Here is a 20,279-nt window from a genome sequence, read left to right as displayed (position 1 = left end):
ATTTTAATTGCAAATTTTAGTTGACTGCAACTGGTTAGTCTTAATGGAATGATTATCTTAACTCATTGTGAAGGCCACACTAGGTGATCCTAAGAAATTAGTTTATAAATATACATAAAATAAAAACTTTGTCCATATTGAACATGCTGATTAATTCTCCTGAAAAGTTCACATGTAGAGAGATGTTTTGGTTTCAAAATCCTGTCACTGAGGACATTCAAAGCCAGGAGCAATTTTAGATTTGACATACATTGTTTTGAATGTGTATGTATTTATATGTGAGAAAGTATGAGGGAGAGGGTGAGAAACATAATTTTTCTGAATGCTTTCAGTGTACAGACAACACAAAATCCCAATTGTGAATTATAGGACACAGTAATGCATTTCTACATTATGAGCATTGTGTTTTAGAAAGTGGTCCTAGTTTGTATTCACCATAGGAACAAAAAAATCAATTTTTCACCTTTTGTCATACTACTCTTTTTGACATTTAACAATGAGAGTCTGGGTGTGTACACGGTTGGTTAGCGCTGCACGGTTTGCTTAGATCAATGCTGATTCTTACCTTATTGAAAAGTACACATTTTAGCTGCTGTGCTGTAATAGGAGTGAACAATCAGAGCCTTTTCAGGGCTGAAGGACACCCTCCCTCAGTCAACATTTGGCTCTCAAATCCATAGCCGGCACCGGCTCTCTGGCCCCCGGAATGCATCAGTTACTTTCAATGTTCAGATATTCATTTACAGAGTTGTTTTGAGGCCATTTTGTGCTGTTGACTGTGAAAATGTACTGAGAGAGGTTTTCCAGCTGCAAAAAACAAGATGCTAAATGGTGAATGTTCATGGTAGGACATCTGTCATACCCTCTGACACTGCAATTGGAAAATTAGGCATAAAAATGAAGCAAAACTGCATCGAAACGCAGCACAAGTGTATACCTGTGAAGTGCCCCATAGCACACGTGTTCAGGAGTGTGTGAGAGAGAGCTGCTGATGTAATTTGACCTCAGGAAGGTGAGCAATTGCAGGCAGAGCACTAGTAACCACACACTGAAACTCACCACAATCCATCAACCAATTGCCCATGCAAATTTGATACGAGTCAGGCAAGGCAGGTCTGTTGATTACACAAGCACACATGCTGCTCTCAAGGTGCTCAGGCAAGATTCTTTATAGTTAGTGTACTTAATTCTGCATAAGCACACATTCAGTATCCTAGTGATTCTTTTTCTGAATGTTTTCAGGATACCAGTGATTTTATATGGCAGATATTTTTACCTGTTTTGCCACTATTGGTTTCAAAATGTTTTAAAAGTTCCTGTATTTACTATTTACATGAATTCAAGTGATGCTGATTGATTGTTACAGCTGTTAAAGCAATAGTTATATTAGAGTTAAATAATATGATTTTTTTGTTTTATTTATTTTATATGTTTAATTTTCTCTTGTTGAGTACAAGAGGAGATATTTCAAATAATTTTCATGCAGTTCTTTTCAAAGTATCCCCTCTTGTGTTGCATAGAAAATAATACTATACGTGTTTGAAACAACATGAGGGTGAGTAAAAGAATGCTGTAGGGTTAATTGTTCCTTTAAAATGTGTTTATTATCATGTGAAAACCATCTATCTATCTGTCAGGTTTGTATTGACGTGTTTTTTTTTTTCAATAAAAATATCATACATAACAAAACTTTTTGCAATAATCTTTTAATTTTAACTCATCCTATAATATTTATACTGGAACAGCATCCTGTTTTTTGTTGTTGTTGTTTTTTGTTTGTTTGTTTGTTTTTTGTTTTTTTACCACAGTTCAATTTCTGTTTAAATTCATGAATGAGATAAAACAATTCATCAGGGACACCGCAATGGTTTCTGGTCCCCCGAACATCATATCGACTCGGGGCCCCCTATGATCGTGTAAAAATCGCACTTGGAATCCTCCTAACCTTCCCCCCTTTTCGGCGTCCCTGCAAATCATACACATATACCCACACAAGTAATACTTAATGTTCTGAACTGTGAGGTGTTGAGTCTTGACAACCAACATTTTGTTGTAAATTATTATAATTACAGTGTGTAACAGACTGTTCTGTCACCAAGGTCCTTCCCTTCCCCACTTTGTATGTCCATATACTTTAACATTCATATTAAAAAAATAATAATAAGCATTTTGTTTTAAAGAAACAGCAGGGTTTTTTTTTTACTCAGTGTGTCTTTAACTGGATTTTATATAAAAGTAAGCATTACTATCCTTTTTGGCATTACATAATGTACATTATATAATGTGCGCATTACACAATGCATGGCTGTTTTTTGGCATACTGCACTGAGCTCAGTGAATCTTTGCATCATGTAACTTTCGTGATGCAGCAACCTCATTTAAACCCAGGAACAGGTGTTTCCACCTTGTCTGACCTCTGACAGTTGCCTTCCAATTGGCCTTAAACAATGTCACCTGCAGTGATCACATCTGTTTTTGACTGACCCCGTCTGTACTCAGGCTCTTTGATGAGGCATGTGATGGAAACTAATTAATGCTCTAATTTGTTTCGACCTGAGATACGTTTCAGACAAAACAATAACAGCTTTCAGATAAGTGGGATTTACAGATTTTCAGTTGTAAGTTAGTCTGCTTTAATATAATCACTAAACATGGGCATGTTACAATATGCACGGATGTCTTATGTAATGTCTGTGTGGGAGCTATGGAATTATGTTATTATGATTGAGAGAGCCAGACAATGAAGTAATAAAATATATTTATTTATGCAAGCTAAAATATGTTGTTTTTAGTCAATTCAGTTTAAATTATGTTTGATTATGAATAATGTCAAATAAATAATGCAGTATTTAAACCTAAATTAAGTTTACTTGCAACTAGTAGTGAACATTATGTCTGAGGCAAATCATTTTTTCTTAATTTATTTATTTAATTTATTATTATTATTATTTTTTTAATACATGAACAAGCTTAGGTTGTTTGCTGGTTTCCCAGCCTGTAAGCTGGTCTATAGCTGGACGATAAAGTGATGTACAAAACCAGCCAATAAACCAGACTTGAGAGTCCTGCTAAGACCATTTACTAGCATGATATTTTAATTCATAAACAAGGTTCTCATCACAAAAAAAAAAAAAGTTCGTTTTCATGGTGAGCAAAGAAATAATTTTTTATAATACTAAAGCCTCAGCATAAATTTCCTGATGGGTATACAGAAAAGCAACGCCTCCATGTTAAACACCTCTAAGGTGAGCCACGCCTACCTGCTTTGTGATTGGAGAAGGCGCTCTTTCCTTCGCTCTGAATGGCTAACGCAGCTGTCACTCAAGTACTACGTTTTCACAATGTGATACTTTACAACAGGTAAGGCTACCTGAGTGGCACAGGGAGGGTTTTTGGATACACCGCTCATCTGGATGTAACGACAAGGACGTTAAAAATAATCACGTATATGTGTATTCGTAAATAAAAATAAGATTAAAATATAATATCCGATATTTGCATATAGAAATGGCAAGTGTAGGACTGGCTGTTGGCGCACCGAATGCAGAAGAGAGGGCGGTTTTCACGCAGCTGAAACCCGTGCGGATGTGTAGCGCAGATGGGCCGGAGGACTCGTCTGTGTTTGGACACGTCAAACCCTCGGTGAGACTAGTAACAAACGCTGTCGAAATGGCTCAGGTATGACAAGAGCTCTGTGGTATCTGAATTAAACTGGAGAACAAAATATTTCAATGTCAAAACCTCACAAAAAATATATTAGAACAGATGCACTTTTAAGAGAAAGCACTTGCTCAGTAACAACAAATGATCTTCACGTACGGCGTTTTTTTTTTTCAAACTGCTCTCGTTGAAGTGTGCATGTTACATCTTCACATTAGGGTCAACTAAACTGTTGAATGTTTGTCTCGCATTGCGTTTACATTTATTAATTTAGCATAAGTATGAATAGTTGTGCAATGTATTTTTAGTATGAGTATTCATATTATTATTACTATTAACACATAAAAACAATAAATCTCATAGTATTTTTATGGTTGTTTTTTTTTTTTTTTTACATTCAGTAATTGAAAGAAATCAGAATTAGATTAATTGTGAAGTTACTAAAGTAAATGCCTCAACACCGTTCTTTATTTTATGCAGTAACACCAATTTATCTTTAAATTTGCATGTCAATTTTGCAATAAACACTGACGTCATATAGTTCTGTACATAGTCTAGTTTATAGCTGACTCGAACTTGACTTTATTTTGAATATATTATCTCAGATGGAGGAGAGATCATTGAAACAACTTTTACATGTATACTACGACATTAACACAAGTTCAGGCCCTTAAAACAGCCTATATTATAAGAATCAAATGTGTGTACTGTAAAGTGTACTTGAAAGTGTTAGTTAAATGTTTAAGATTTAGTTTGCTCTTTGCCTTTGGTCAGACTGCCTTTAAAGTATCACAAAGGCCTTAAGTATCTTATATACATATCTGTTTTAATGATCATATCTGAGACCACAATGGTTGGGTCTGAAACACAAATGGAATGTGCTGTGTTGGATCTAGGGATATGCTGGTATCAAATTTTCATGTTGCAATTAATTGCTAATGCTTTTATCACGGTATACGGTATTATCACGATATTGAAAATTAGTTTTTAAAAAGTGGTCATAATATAACATAGTATAACATGTTTAATAACTTTTTTTCTTATAACAAAAATAACTATGCAACAAAGCAATACATAAAAATATATAAAGTTAAAAGTTTTACACAGATTAAAGTGCAAAAGAACTATAAAGACCAATAGGTATCATGTTACAATAAGATCTCATTAGTCAACCTTAGTTAATGCATTAACATACACAATGAGAAATAGTTGCATTTGCTACAGAAGTTATTAATCTTTGTAAAAAAAAAACAAAAAAAAACCTTAGTTCATGTTAGCTCATGTTAGCTCACAGTTGCAATTTTCTATTTTAACAACGTGTTATATGTTGGATCACCCAAGATTAATGAATGTTCAGAAGAATTTTTCATTGAAGAATTTATGTTCACTAATGAATTAACTAATGTTAACTAATGAAGCCCTAATGTAAAGTGTGAACAAACAATAAAGAATCGAAACAGTTTCAAACAATATCTAGTGTATGTTGTAGTCCAGATTAAAATGTAAAAAAAAGTTTGAAAATAAATAACCTATTAAGTCTAAATATTTAAGTATTTGGCTCTGTGATGAACAACACAGCAAATCCACAAATCTGAATGGCTATTTAAACACTTTTAGAAAGTAGAGCAACGTTTTAGAAAGTAGAGCAGCTGCTTTATTTATGGGGTTTCCAGGTTAACGGCTGCATTTTCTGCAGTTTAGCGCCATCTGCTTTCAGAGAGTGAGTGCGCTTTTATTCAGCGCGTCTCTCACGTGTTCCTCCATGTGCTTCTCATGAGTGCTTGTTTACATCAGAGCACACACGCGTCTTTTAAGCAGCATACAGCGGTGTTGTGCATTTTTACCAGTTGATGGGAAAAGTATTCTTAAAATGCATTCCAAATTCAGAGTAATTTGTAATATATAATTATTCACAGTATTTAGAAGTGCCCACGATAACTATGTTGTGCATATTTATTACCGTGATATATCGCATTACCGAATACCGGCACATGTCTAGTCTGATCATATGGCGTCCTAACTAGAACACCACTAGTTTATGACTGGCTGAGCCAATGACTGATGACCTTGTTGTACTCCTTCAAAACTTTGTAAGGCCACAGGGAACATGTAGGTTGTTGGCTACACTGAAGAAAACAGCCTGGGCTGTTGCACGGTCTGTTTGACCTCATGACCCCCAGTACTTGTTGGCTCTAAATTAAACTAGATTACTAAAATAATCCGAAAACCAACAAAAATCATGATTGTAAATGATTATCTTAATTACATGAATGATTTGGCACATCTATTCATAAAACATGGCTGAGTCACATCGTCTCGCAGTGTCACACATCGCTATTGCAGTAATTAACTTTAATTTTCTGTTACAAAACCAGCGGTCACTGCTGTGAAGAGTAGTCAAGATGTTTCCTTCAGTAGTCATGGTCCTGAAAAGCCAAAACAACTGTTATCTATTTCCCCCAAAGCCATAAAACATCATTTTCATCTCAAAGGTTTTGTTTTCTCTTGCTGCTGCCCTCGGATGATTTGTGCAGTTATGGCTCCAGTAAACGGACAAGAAGCCTATCAGTCTGGTTTTATGGGGATCTGTAGACGAATCTCCATCTTTCTGAATTCCTTTTAGGCCATAAAAATGATTATTTCAAAGGGAAAGACGTTTTGTGTTGTAATTAGGAAAAAGGTCTTTGGGCTAACAGGGTTTTTGGACTCTGGAATATTCTGTGAAATCTCACGTCGGAGAAACAGTTCGGAAGACAAATATCATGCCGTTTCCAAGACTTCTGAGCTTCATGTGCTCCTTTACAAATAATACGACTTTTTTAATGGATAAGATATTTGATGTTTTAACGCATTCTAAAAGGGATTTTTCGGCAAAAACTATAATGATATTCTGTAATCATTTACTCACCTTCATGTCATTCTGTGAAAGATAAAAGGAGGTATATTTTTTATGAAATGATGTCTTAGTGTTTCTTTTTGGTGTCCATGCAGTGAAATGTTGTTCTAGATCTGATTGACTTTGATTATATGGACAAAACATTCTTTACATTTTTACACTTTAGATTTTATTGGTTTATTGATTTTTTTTTTCTGGCTTAAGAAATAAAGTCATACAGGTTTGGAACAATGTGTAGGTGAGAGAATTGATGGCAGAATTTAAATTTTTGGGTGAAATAACTCTTTAAAGAGTGAATGGAGTGAGCAATATTTTCAACGAACATCGACGCTGAGCGACACGGAAACCTCCGGCTTATTTATCTGAAAGATAATTTTTATGTCTAACTCGGCTCCCAGCCGTTATCGGTCCCTAAAATACATAACTTAGCTGTTGTAAATGTTCTCCAATCATTAACTCAGTTCTTGGGCCAGGGTTCAGCTGCTGTTCATTCTCCTTACACAAACCCAGTGAACAGAACCGGGTCTCTAAGGCCAACGGAAGCTGTAGCCAAGGGCACTTGCCTCTTTGCCAGTACCACATAACACAAGGCCTGTTTGTGCACAGAACTAAGGGCAGGGGCAGTACGCTTGCCAGGTCTAAAGCTATTTTCCATTAATTACCTGGTTTTAGCTTTCCAAAGCTGGCCTGATGGGGATGAAGGTGATATTGTTGACGTTAACATTGTGAGAGTACAATTGTCTGTAATAAATGGCTCATCCACAGCGATATGAAAAGCTGCAGAAGCATCAGCATTCATTGTGCATTCCCCGAGAGTACATGACCTCACATGTTAGGGTATGAGTTACTTGAAAGGATGAAGATATTTGTACATGAAACCACATCAGTGGGTTGTCAAGGAAATGCATTTTGACAATATATGCCATATTGTTGACATAGCTGCCACTTTAGACAGCTGGACATTACAGTTCTTTTGAAAAAATTATTGTAAAATATAATGACTGCAGTAAGTTCAACAATAAAGGCAGCTGTGTGTTTTAAGCGGGGTACAAATGTCTGCAACAACATTAAAATTCTTAAAAAAATAGAACTTATATTTTTAGTTCTTGTATAGTTTTCTCTCTATATATATGACATTTAAAATATTTTAGAAATTAAAAAATAAAGATTATAATTATGTGCTCTCGTGTATTCAAGGTGTGAATTCAATGTGTTATTAATTTTACTTAATAGTTACACCACAAGTCATTTAATTGAATCTTTTCTTGAAAGTGATGTGTATATATAATTATATTTTTAAAAAAAATCATGAATCCAACATGAATACAAAGAGTGTGTTTCTTAGAATGTAGCACTTGCAGCTTGAGCACGGCTGTCCTTAAAGGGTTAGTTCACCCAATAATCAAAATTATGTCATTAATAACTTATCCTCATGTCGTTCCAAACCCGTAAGACCTCCGTTTATCTTCGGAACACAGTTTAAGATATTTTAGATTTAGTCCAAGAGCTCTCAGTCCCTCCATTGAAACTGTGTGTATGGTATACTGTCCATGTCCAGAAAGGTAAGAAAAACATCATCAAAGTAGTCCATGGGACATCAGAGGGTCAGTTAGAATTTTTTGAAGCATCAAAAATACATTTTGGTCCAAAAATAGCAAAAACTACGACTTTATTCATCATTGTCTTCTCTTCCGTGTCTGTTGTGAGAGAGAGTTCAAAACAAAGCAGTTTGTGATATCCGGTTTGCGAACGAATCATTCGATGTAACCGGATCTTCTTGAACCAGTTCACCAAATCGAACTGAATCGTTTTAAACTGTTCGCGTCTCCAATAAGCATTAATCAGCTAATGACTTAAGCTGTTAACTTTTTTAATGTGGCTGACACTCCCTCTGAGTTCAAACAAACCAATATCCCAGAGTAATTAATGTACTCAAACAGTACACTGACAGAACTGCTGTGAACGAGAACGAGTCAATCTTTTGTTCGTTATCTGGCTCGGCTCGGTGTTTATCTTCAGTTCTCTCTTCACAGCAGTTCAGTCAGTGTACTGTTTGAGTAAATGAATTACTCCAGGATATTGGTTTGTTTTAACTCAGAGGGAGTGTCAGCCACGTTAAAAAAGTTAACAGCTTAAGTCATTAGCTGATTAATGCTTATTGGAGACGCGAACAGTTTAAAACGATTCAGTTCGATTTGGAGAACTGGTTCAAAAAGATCCGGTTACATCGAGTGATTCGTTCGCAAACCGGATATCACAAACTGCTTTGTTTTGAACTCTCTCTCACAACAGACACGGAAGAGAAGCAAATCTGAATAAAGTCGTAGTTTTTGCTATTTTTGGACCAAAATGTATTTTCGATGCTTCAAAAAATTCTAACTGACCCTCTGATGTCACATGGACTACTTTGATGATGTTTTTCTTACCTTTCTGGACATGGACAGTATACCGTACACACAGCTTCAATGGAGGGACTGAGAGCTCTCGGACTAAATCTAAAATATCTTAAACTCTGTTCCGAAGATAAACAGAGGTCTTACGGGTTTAGAACAACATGAGGGTGAGTTATTAATGACATAATTTTGATTATTGGGTGAACTATCCCTTTAAAGCAATATGATGGCATACCAAAGTCATTCTAAAATCCATTGAATCATATTTTTCTGTATAAAATAATATGCTAAATATAAGCATTTTCACTAGAGGTCTCATGCTTGGTTGGTTAATTTTTGGGGTTATTTTGGTTCAACACTGAACGTTTTGTTCAAGACAGGTATTTAGGCTGTTCAGGTTTTTGCATATGCTAACCAGTTCATCATCACACATTTGACTTGCCAATTGACTGGTTTGGTAAATCTGGTTCTTCATTATCGCACAAATGCCCTCATCTATCAGTCTCGGGAGTTCACAGCACTGTTGCACCTCAATGGCTCTCCAGGGTGCACTCGTTTTTAGAGTTCTATTTTTGTACATTGTTTGTGCCCAGATCTCCTCTTGCTATCACATGTCACTGTTTTGGTTTTGCTTTGTGTTCCAATCCTTCATGGCCGCCACACCTATGAGGTTTCTATTTACTCTGTGTTGCATTGGAGCACTGTGCAGAGCTGCTCCATTGAACTTGCCATTGTGTGCACGGTTAAAGCAGGGAATGATCTCCCCCTGCTTGTACCTGGTGCTGCAATCACAAATCAACTGTGAAAGACAATAACACTGTATGTGCTTGCCTGATCTCCCTTTTCAAATACAATCTTTTAAACAGCTGTGGTGAAGCGGAAAGGGTAAAATGGCAGAGCAGACATTTCAGTTTGACGGCAGCTAATCCAATTACTAAAGCATGCACAAAACCTATCAACATGGACTGCATACAATTAAAAAAATAAAAGCATACAGTGAACTTTAGAAAAAAATGTTTCCATGCAATTAAATGAAGGCATAATTAGGATCTCCGTATCGTCTGTTGTTTTGCAACTTAGAATTCTTTATTTATTTCTACTAGATGCAAAGAAAATTCAAATAAATTCTGCTGCAACAAACAATTTTAATGCATTTTGCCAAAATAGAGAGGGCCACTGGCTATTTTATAGGACACAAGAATTCATAAATAAATAACTTTTATTTATTCAATTGCTAAATTAATTAAACCAAAATGTTTTTTATTTTATTTAAACAATATATAAAGTAATGCTCAACTTAAAATCTGGTTATGACTGATGAAAATTATTCAGACAAAAACATTTTTAATTGATAACTTCCATTTTACAAATTGAATTTGATTGCACACAATGACATTAAATTTGGATAAAGTAATCAATTTTGAATTAGTAGGAGCGATGCACACTTTATGTTTTATGTTATCTCATAATTGTCATCTTCTGTTTCAGACACGGATGGAGATGGATAAATATTTGCCCCAAATCACCCCACTGGTTTCTCCAAACATTACGGATAAGAAGTTCCGTCGGGAAAGCGCCTCGGTGGTGGATGAGTATTTTGCAGATGAGAAGCCAGCCCCTTATAGTCTCAACATCAACGTTATCCTGCCTAATACCACACACCTTCGCACGGGCCTTTATCGCCCAAACAAACCTCAGGTGCATCAGATCAAAACTGAGCCAGGGGTGGACGAACCCTGTAGCATTCAGACACTCCCCGAATTCACCTCCGTCTTCAGCGTGCCCCAGACGGTCAACAGCCTCTTTATCAAACCTGACATAAACGTCACAGACGAGCTCCACATCGGCCCTCAGCAGCCAGCGGTCTACCAGATGCCCGTCAGCAGTAGCGACCTTACCACAATGACCTTCTCCCAGAGTCAATCGATGAATGGAATCAGTGCATCTGGCAGGACCATGCTCAACCTGAACACAGTGGCCTTGACGACGCAATCTGGCGAATTTGTCATGCCCGAGCCATTCTACACTTCACCCCAGCCGCACAGTTTGCCTCCGTCGCCCCCCAACTCCCAGCCTGGGAGTCCCGAGAACCAGGCAGAGCTCATTACCTCTGTTCACCCTCCCCCGCCGTACCAGGCTAGAATTGGAATGAAGGTTGGACAGATGACCCCTCACTCCATGCTAATGGCCCACGGTCAGGGCATCCTCACCGGACCCAGATACAACCGACGGAGCAACCCTGAGCTGGAGAAGAGAAGGATTCATCATTGTGACTTCCCAGGTTAGTGTGCCATTCCAATGAGTAATTTTGGATTGCATGTGACATACCATCCTGAAGATGGGCAGAGATTATCAGGGACGTTTGTCAACTAACATCTGGGCAATTTTTCTCTGTACCAGGATGCGCCAAAGTTTACACGAAGAGCTCTCACTTAAAAGCACACCAAAGGACTCATACAGGTAAGAAATCAAATCAAACTCTAACATAGACACCCTAAAATAAAAATTCTATACAGTTTTTTTTGGAGAAACATGGAGAAAGGGGAAAATGAAGGACTTTTTCATGCAGTTACAAAGAGACTGAGGCTTTTCAAGCTTCAAAAGGTCTTCTGATGTTATACAATAGCTTTGGGTGAGGAACAAATAAAATGTGCTGTATCGTAATCTTGACATTCGTGTGTCTGATTTGAATGATTGATAATGTTTGCAAAACCAACTTAGTAAAAAAAGTAATATATTTAAAATACATTCATCTCATAATCAGTATAGTTCAGATCTATTATCATATTTACTGACATATCGCTTAAGACTTACTGATATCAAACTTTTAATTCAAATTTATTTGGAGTACTACTTGTGCACAATGCACATTTCTTAATATTAACCCTAAAATGTGTTTTAATGTCACTATTGATGAGGATTTTAAGATATTTGAATAATATTTTTGAATAATGTCTTTAAATTAAGTATACTTGCAATAGTTCCACTTTAGCACAATCAAATATATTGTATCTTTAGTTGGACTTCAGCACTACTTCCGCACAATTAAAGTGCATTAAGTACAAAATTAGTTGTTCCAATTTAGCAGACTTTAAGTATACCAGTTTAGTATACTAAAAGTACAATATAAACATGTAAATGTATTAATATTCTTATTTAACATGAAATAAATGTATTTCATATACATTTCAGAATGTATTTTTCCATAGGGCAGACTATGGAAAATTAATCCAAACTTAAAGAAAAACATGACCGTTTATCCATATTCCTCTATGTTCTTCCCTCAGCTTAGATGTGTGGATACATACCTCTCCCGTCCCACTGCGTGCACTCAATCGCTGTAGCGCGCGGCGCCACTATGCTAGAGTTTAGCTTAGCACCATTCATTCCTTAGGATCCAAACAGGGATGGATTTAGAAGCCACCAAACACTTCCATGTTTTCCCTATTTAAAGTAGGTTACATGAGAAGTTACACAAGTAAGTATAGTGACACATGGCGGAAGAGCACTTTGCAGCACTTCGACCTCGGTGCAGTAATATCATCAGTCCTGAAAACTCCTCACTTTGGTTGTATTGACGGAAGTTAGAGGGAGAGGGGTAGTTTTCAGGAGTGATGATATTACTGCGCCAAGGTCAAAGTGCTGAGAAGTGCTCTTCCATCATACATTATAATTATAATTTATTATCCACTTAGAAAATGCCACGTTTTATTTTGTGTCACCATACTTGTGTAACTACTCATGTAACCGTCTTTAAATAGGGAAAACATGGAAGTCTTTGGTGGCTTCTAAATTCATTCATTCATGTTTGGATCCTAAGGAATGAATGGTGCTAAGCTAAATGCTAGCATAGTCGCGCCGCGCACTACAGCGATTGAGTGCACGCTCTGACAGGTACATTATTCAAACTTTCTTCAGAAGATTGAAAAGCCATAGAGGTTTGGAATGATATAAGGTCGAGCTAGCTATTCAAGCAGTTGTTTCTACTTGACCAGTTGCAATGTACCATCAACACAAAAACTACAAATGCTGCAACAGCTCACACAGAGATGACAGCCCAAGGACAAGAGATGTAGAAAGACAGAGAACAGGGTGGAGGGAGAGATTAATTGACTCTCTTTTCATGCTTTTATACACATTGTGTCTGCATGCCTGTACAAGCCCTGCATGCTTTCCCGAGGGGGAAATCGGCAAGTAGTGGAGGAAAAACCTGTTCCTCCTGCTTTTTCTGTCTGTGTTCGGTGGGGAGGAGGAGTGCACCGCCGGGACAAAAGAACTTGGCAGTTTCCGTGTGTTCAGCTCAGCGTAAGATGAAACCCACTGCAATCCCACCACAACTTAGAATGAAACCGAAATCTTCTTTCGCAACACAAATGGGTCTAATTTTGTTCACATGACGTTAAGATGATAAAAGCATCTTTTCCGCCTGCTTTTTTCATTCTTTTAGAATCTATTCCGGGTGGTCACAGTCACCGAGAATGTACAGGGATTCCCTGTAGCCTGAGGTATAATTATTGTTGTACTCTCACTTCCTGGCACCCTAGAGGTATCTTCGTAACTCTTTAAGCTTTGTATAAAACGTATGTTCCCGTGTGGTACACTGTAAATCAAGTACATGTTGCAAGTGTGCAAAATGTGTTATAATGTATACAACTAAAGAATTATAGTAATTTGGGCAATGTGATTACATTAATTTTATCACAGGGCATTTTTAGGCATAAAACCATGGTAAAATCACTGTAAAGCATGGCCTTGTGTGGCTTATTGCCCTATGGTAAAAGACACTAATATTTAATAAAAAGTTAAATGTATTATAATAATTGGGCTGTCAATTAATAATAAAAAAAAATACAAGTAATTTAATTTAAATTACAGTAAATTAAGGTCAAAAGTCAAAGAATTAAAAAATTTAAAAAAATTAAAGTCAAAGACATGAAATTATTTTGGCAAACAAAAGCAGAGAATATGTCACATATCACAGTTTTTCATCTTGGACCATAAAAAAACACGTTTGTAACTCGATTGACCAGTTTTTAAAAATATTTTTTGAGATTTTAAATTTTAGATTTTTATATAGGTCATTTTTAAAATAATGAATTGCACTAAAACATAAAACCTCCCACATAAAATAAAATCAAACAAAATTATTTGACCAAAAGTGAAGTTATGTATATGCATTCCCTATTCTAAAGTGTTACCAAACTATTTTCAGTAGGTTTTGTTGCTTTATTATCACGTTAATCTTTTAGTGTTCTTGCCGGACATTCAATTTCAGAACTGCTGCGATATGTACAACAACCAATTTAATACATGTTGCCAGATTAATGTTCATATTTCAGATAAAACTGACTTTTTTTTTTTTCTGATGAGCCTGTGTTGTTTGGCTCTCTATCCATCTGTAAGGTGTGTTTATGTTGTCACAGGTCAGGTAGTCACTCCTCAGGTGGACATGGTGTGGAGTTATGTTTCAAAAGATTTTGGGGGTTGGGAATGATCCCGCCACACAGAAAGCTGTCAAACAACAGTTTAAGAGCTCTAGAACATTCCGTGCTGACAGATGAAAGTCAGAACAGGTCGATAGCACATGTAATTTTGACGTCTTCAGGAATGACATGTTCTATTCATGATTAAAAAGTATGTCAGGATGTACTAGATGTGCTCTAACAAAGCAATTAAATACAAGCCTGCAAAACTTGTTAGCTTTGTAATTTAAGGAGTAATCTAAGCAGCTAGCTTGGATCATGCTAGCGGCTCTTCAAAAAAACACTTTGCCAGTTTGGTGGTGCATATCTAAACATGCTTTACAGGAATGTTACAGAATATATTCTAGAAGCCTGACTTTGTGTTCACAACCTAAACCGCTTTCAAAAGGCTTGTGATAATTTATCAACTTATTATTTCAAGGGCACTTGGTGCGTTTGTGAAAGCCTTGTATTATCTTAGTAATGGAACTTGTTGCCCACCTTCCTCAAATAGAAGCCACTGGTAAAAACCTTACAATTGCCTTATTTTATGGGTATCCATTCAAGTTTGTGGTGATTAGTAGCGATTATTGATTAGTATTCCTTGTGGTTTTAAGTGAATACAGACTAATACTGATGGTTGTTCTTCGTATTCTTATGATGGTGAAATAGATGTGTAGCAATATTCAACTTCCACATTTAAAGGTTGTGTGAGCAGTAAAATACTTTAGCGATAACAGATTAACCGTTGCCCAACCTTAACCTAACCAAATAGTATCTCTGTCTGAAGTGTTTGAAGGGGCACATTAACTTGTTCAAGACCCTGAGCTATTGGAAGCCTTTGCCAGATTAAGAGGACATCAGTTCATCTCCTTTTGAATTCTGGTTTCAAGTATAGAAAAGAGGGAGGGATGAGCGCAATTCAGAGAGCCAGTCAAAGAGCAAAGATTGTGCTCTCTTCAGTTATTTCTGAGAGCTGTGGAGTTTCACTGTGCTGAAATTAGTAGGTTGAACTGAAGCATTGTGTTTCAAAACAACAATTATTGTTTGATGTTATGTGGTTAAACACTTCTTATGGAAAACTTGTTTATTGGACTATAATCAGAGTCTTAAGTGACTAATGAAAGTTAAAAATGTCTTTGTAGAGTAAATGGTAACTTCATAAACTTTTTTTTTAAGCAATTTATATTTTTATTCAGGATGGATTAAATTGATCAAAAGAGACAGTGAAGACGTAAATCCAGTACTTTTGAGTTTTTGTTTTGTAAATTTATTGAAGAATTTAAAAAAAAAAAAAAATTAAGCGGCATTACATCTTAACATTGATAATAATAGGAAATATTTCTTGAACACCAAATCTGAATGATTTATGATGAATTATGTGACACTGACAACTAGTAATGGCTGCTGAAAATATAGCTTTGCATCACAGTAATAAATGATATTTACAAATGTATGAATTATGTTGTGTATTACTGTATATGGATTTTTTTAAGAAACTCGTGGGCGGTTAGCAATATTTATGGCTGGTAAAAAAAAAAAAGTCGCTTCTCATAATAATAATTCATGACATGCACAACAACATACCTGTACTAAATAAATATTTATTTCAAGCATTAAACACAAACCTTACCTATTGTTCATGAAAATCAACTGAACAAAAGCTCCTGCTTACATCTGTCAGTCAAACTTCAGTTGTCATGAAATAACATGTTACCAAAAGAAAGGCTAGGATTTTAGTTTGACATTTGACATTAATGCAACAGATAAAAGATTTGAATTATAAATTGGAAATATATTAGAAATCCTCTCTCAGTTTGTTTCTCTTTCCCCTTAATTTATCTCTCCATGATGCACAAACATACAGATACAGTGGTAGTTTAGGGTCACATGTGTTGAATGAACGTTATCTGTTCTCTCTGAACGTGGCTTTTCAGGATTCAGTGCTATGGCAAACCTCACAATGTCAGATCTTATCAGCGTGTGTTAAGCACCATAGGAATGACTTCCGTGTTTACACATGGGAGTTGTATTACTCTCTAAACCACAAGCACATACACGTCTAATTCCTCTATAACTGCCATTTAAAAATGTAACGATACACATTGTAACATGTTCAAGCTGGACGTTGTATGAATTGCCAAATTAAAGTATAGAATCATTCTGGTTAGCTGTTTAAGTTCAAAGTAGTTGCTTTTAAAGTAATTATTTTTCTATTTGAATATATTGTAAAATGTAATTTATTCCTGTCATGGCAAAGCTGAATTTTTAGTATCATTACTCCATTCTTTAGAGTCACATGATCAAAGAAAGAAAGAAAAAGAAATTTTTACTGAGCAAGGACGCATTGATCAAAAGTGACAGTAAAGACAGTCAAAAATAATTTAATTAACTTTTTATTCATTAAAGAATCCTGATAAAAACAAGGTTTCCATAAAAATATTAAGCAGCAAAAACATTTTAAAAATAAAAATAACCACTGCTCATAATTGAGCAGCAAAATGGCATATTAGAATGATTTCTGAAGGACCATGTGACACTGAAGACTGGAGTAATTGCTGCTGAAAATTCAGCTTTGTCATTACAGGAATAAATTATGTTGCAACAGAAAACCGATACATGAAGCTGTTTTTAAGGTAAATCAGCATAATGTTTTTGTGATTTTTCTAGGTGAGAAGCCATACCGGTGCAGTTGGGAAGGATGTGACTGGCGTTTTGCCCGCTCAGATGAACTGACGCGGCATTACCGCAAACACACCGGCGCAAAACCCTTCAAATGTGTCGCCTGCAGTCGCTGCTTCTCTCGTTCAGACCACCTGGCACTGCACATGAAGCGCCATCAAAACTGACCAACTTCACATCCTTACTTTTTCAACTTTTATAACAGTTTTATTGTTCTAAATATTTCACAGCCAGTTATGTACGATGATCAAACCAATGAAAGCTCTGCCGTACCAGCACTCCAAACGTTTTTACTGTAATGAAGAGGACTGGACATGACTACAGCATCACAACACAGGGCTCTAGTAGAATGTATACTGTATACTGTACATATGTTTTGTATGTGTGGATGTCTGTAGATTAATGTGAAAAGATGTTATGAGTTTTATACTTGACTTTCCTCCACTTTGTCTGGCTAAATTTGAAAATGTTCCTTTGGGACAGTCTTCCTAATAACTTGAAATGTAAAGTTTGATTCATTAATTCCAAGGTAATAGTTAATTGTTAATTTTGGATGACAATAACAATATTTATATGGAATTTCCCGCTCACAAAAAGCCATTTGCATTTGGGTAAAATGCTACGATAAAAAAGTAGTAACTCTAATGTTTGCTGTTCTCACAGTTGTGTGTCCATGGACACAGATCTTTATGAGACTCTTTAAAAAAGGCGCTCGGATCAGTCATGTGTTTGACATTTCGTCTCTTTGAATGCCAGAGAAAAGTCTGATGAATGAGACAAATGCGTTCTCAGAAGCATTTGAGCATGTGTGCCAAATTTTCAGATGAATATTAGCTGTTTACGTGTATTTTACAAGAGAGTTGATTGTTTTTATGCAAACCAAAATGCAGCATTGTCATCTAAAACTTAAAAGAAAGTGCATCAATCCCTCACATTTCCCAAGAACAAATTATTCATATTAGTTGTGAACATTGTAGCATTTCCCTTTTGTAATGCCCTTGAGACCTGTCTAGGGCTTTTTGCAGCATAATGACCGCAATTTATAAATGCCTCTCAAAAAAGTTCTCAAGTTCCCTTTATTTGCGTCCTTCACTTATGAGGGGAACTCTGGTGGATCAAAAAATACTGTACATACTGTAGTTAAAGTTAAACTTCTTGTAAATACTTTACTCTTTGAAGATAATTGTTTTTATTATGAACAAATGGGATTTTTTTTTTTTTTTTTTTGAATGTGGGTGAATTGAGTTTGTAGATCTTGCATACTAAGTGATCCGTTTAGCATTTTGTATGTACTTGTATGAATACAGAATTTTGGAAAATAAAAGAATAATTACATTTCTTGTTGAATAGGGTTTTTTTTTTGTCATATGCTAACCTGATTAGGTCCTAGGATTGTAAATAAAGTCCTCACTGGAATGTCATTTCAGTATTGACTACCTAGTTAATAGGCCTACTTATGTGATGGAAACTGATATTTCCGTGTTAGCCATGTTATATGAGGAACAATGTTCTTGGAACTATATAAAATGGTTACTTTTTTATGCATCTATGTAGGTCTATATCATATGAGACAACTTCCTTAAACTAAGGTAGGCTATTTAAGGATCGATTATCTTTAGTTTTCGACTGTTGTAGTTAATTATTGTTTTAACCTTGACATAACTGCTGGGGAATAGGCCTGGGCTATATTACGAAGTGGTTTTAAATAGTTTATAAATAGCATGTTTTCAGATTTCGCCACATTTTTTATTAAACACACGCTTGTTTTGTTAAGTATTAACTTTCAAACTTATATTGTTTAACGTATGTTTAAAACAGTGAGTCAGCTTGTAAAAAAAAAAAAGTCTTACCAGTTGCAGTTAGCGGAGGACTGAATTGGGTGGGGAGCAACTTTAAGATGAAATTTATACTAATTATAGTCTGACAAGAAAATTTACTTCAGCCTACAATAACAGACGATGACTTGAGGGGAACACCCATTTACTACAGTACAGCATGTGTTCTGTGGAAATGAAAATATGTAAATCATTTAAAAACAGTGAGCGCTACTGCTCTGAACAAAAGTAAAACTGCGAGATTTTGTCTAAAGCCTCGCTCATTCCTGAGGTGTTAACTGTGCTTAACGCAGCAGAGCAAATCCAGTTAAAACTTGCCCTGCTTCTTACACAGCTCGACAGAAATAAAGCTGGTCAGACAGTCTTTCAAGTCTATAAAAATGAATTAAATATATTTCAGATGGGTTAAATGTAATTTGTTCGATATTTGTTTGCTGAAAGAAATTGCTGTAAAGAACGATCAATAAATTCGCATAGCTTGTATCCGTGTCAGTGTTAATCATTATTGCACCAGTTGAGAAGTGAGTGTCATAAAGATTGTGGTTTGACCATAATTTATCCCCCCAGACACTGGGGTAATATAATTTCAGGAACAAACAAAGGACTAGCACCACTTATGAACTTTACTTTAAAGTCCTGACCGAGTTAGCCTACAACATTGGACTTTGACTTCAGTGGTTAGACTATGTCGGGTAATTTTATTGACAAAATTATAAAATATTTCACCATAATACATATTTACCTACTTGATATAAGTGGAATGATAAAACTAAACGAGGACACTGACATTTTGCACATTTATCACACAGTCCTCCAGTGCTTTGACGTCAACTACAATGTGCACCACTAGATGGCGCCAAACGAAAGACCTGAACCTGAAACAACAGCAGGACATCTCACTACCGCCACGTGGTTGCACAGCAGACACTGAACACCGAATCGTTTTATTTGGATCATTTATACATTTGAACAAACAGCATGAGTATGGAAGCTCTAAAATGAGATTAATACCATCGTAAGTGACGTGATTTTATCAAGTAAGACACATTCCTTTAGGAATATTCACGTCAAAAAAGTGCCAGAAATAAAGAAAATGATAGTAGAACACATCCTACTAGGATAGTGATCTCAATGAAATTAGCCAGTTTTTTTTTATCAGTTACAAATCAATTAGACAATATAGACTGTACCAGAATTATAATACACAACACATCTTGTTGCACCAAAAACATTTTATTCTATAAAAGGAGTGGGTAATCACAACTGTACAGGGGAAACTGACTTTTAACACCATTTCTCACAGTATCAAAAAGCTCGCGTTTTCCTTGCTGATCCTTACACACTTGTTCTG

The 20,279-nt window shown here is 35.9% G+C and overlaps 1 protein-coding gene across 2 annotated transcripts; it reads left to right on the top strand.

Moving 5' to 3' along the window:
• The first annotated feature begins 3,369 nt into the window (after positions 1 to 3,369).
• Positions 3,370 to 18,426, top strand: LOC132117460 (Krueppel-like factor 5). Of its 2 annotated transcripts, none has more exons than XM_059526759.1 (4): positions 3,370 to 3,642; positions 10,438 to 11,230; positions 11,350 to 11,409; positions 17,082 to 18,426. In XM_059526759.1, exons 1-4 carry the CDS (start codon positions 3,508 to 3,510, stop codon positions 17,258 to 17,260), a joined length of 1,167 nt encoding a protein of 388 aa, XP_059382742.1. In that variant the 5' UTR covers positions 3,370 to 3,507; the 3' UTR covers positions 17,261 to 18,426. The 2 variants fall into 2 exon arrangements, with proteins under 2 accessions (XP_059382742.1, XP_059382741.1); XM_059526758.1 differs by having other exon boundaries at positions 3,370 to 3,678.
• Positions 18,427 to 20,279: the final 1,853 nt, after the last annotated feature.

Source organism: Carassius carassius, chromosome 36 (genome assembly GCF_963082965.1).
Source record: "Carassius carassius chromosome 36, fCarCar2.1, whole genome shotgun sequence".
Lineage (NCBI taxonomy): Eukaryota > Metazoa > Chordata > Actinopteri > Cypriniformes > Cyprinidae > Carassius > Carassius carassius.
Note: the sequence above shows the minus strand (reverse complement) of the source record. Positions and strands in the feature narration are given on the sequence as shown.

Excerpts from the sequence above, each read along its gene's own strand:
- LOC132117460 (XM_059526758.1), top strand. The coding sequence starts at position 3,508 with ATGGCAAGTGTAGGACTGGCTGTTGGCGCACCGAATGCAGAAGAGAGG. Across the intron at positions 3,679-10,437 it reads ACGCTGTCGAAATGGCTCAG|ACACGGATGGAGATGGATAA; the intron begins GTATGACAAGAG and ends CTTCTGTTTCAG. Across the intron at positions 11,231-11,349 it reads TCATCATTGTGACTTCCCAG|GATGCGCCAAAGTTTACACG; the intron begins GTTAGTGTGCCA and ends TCTCTGTACCAG.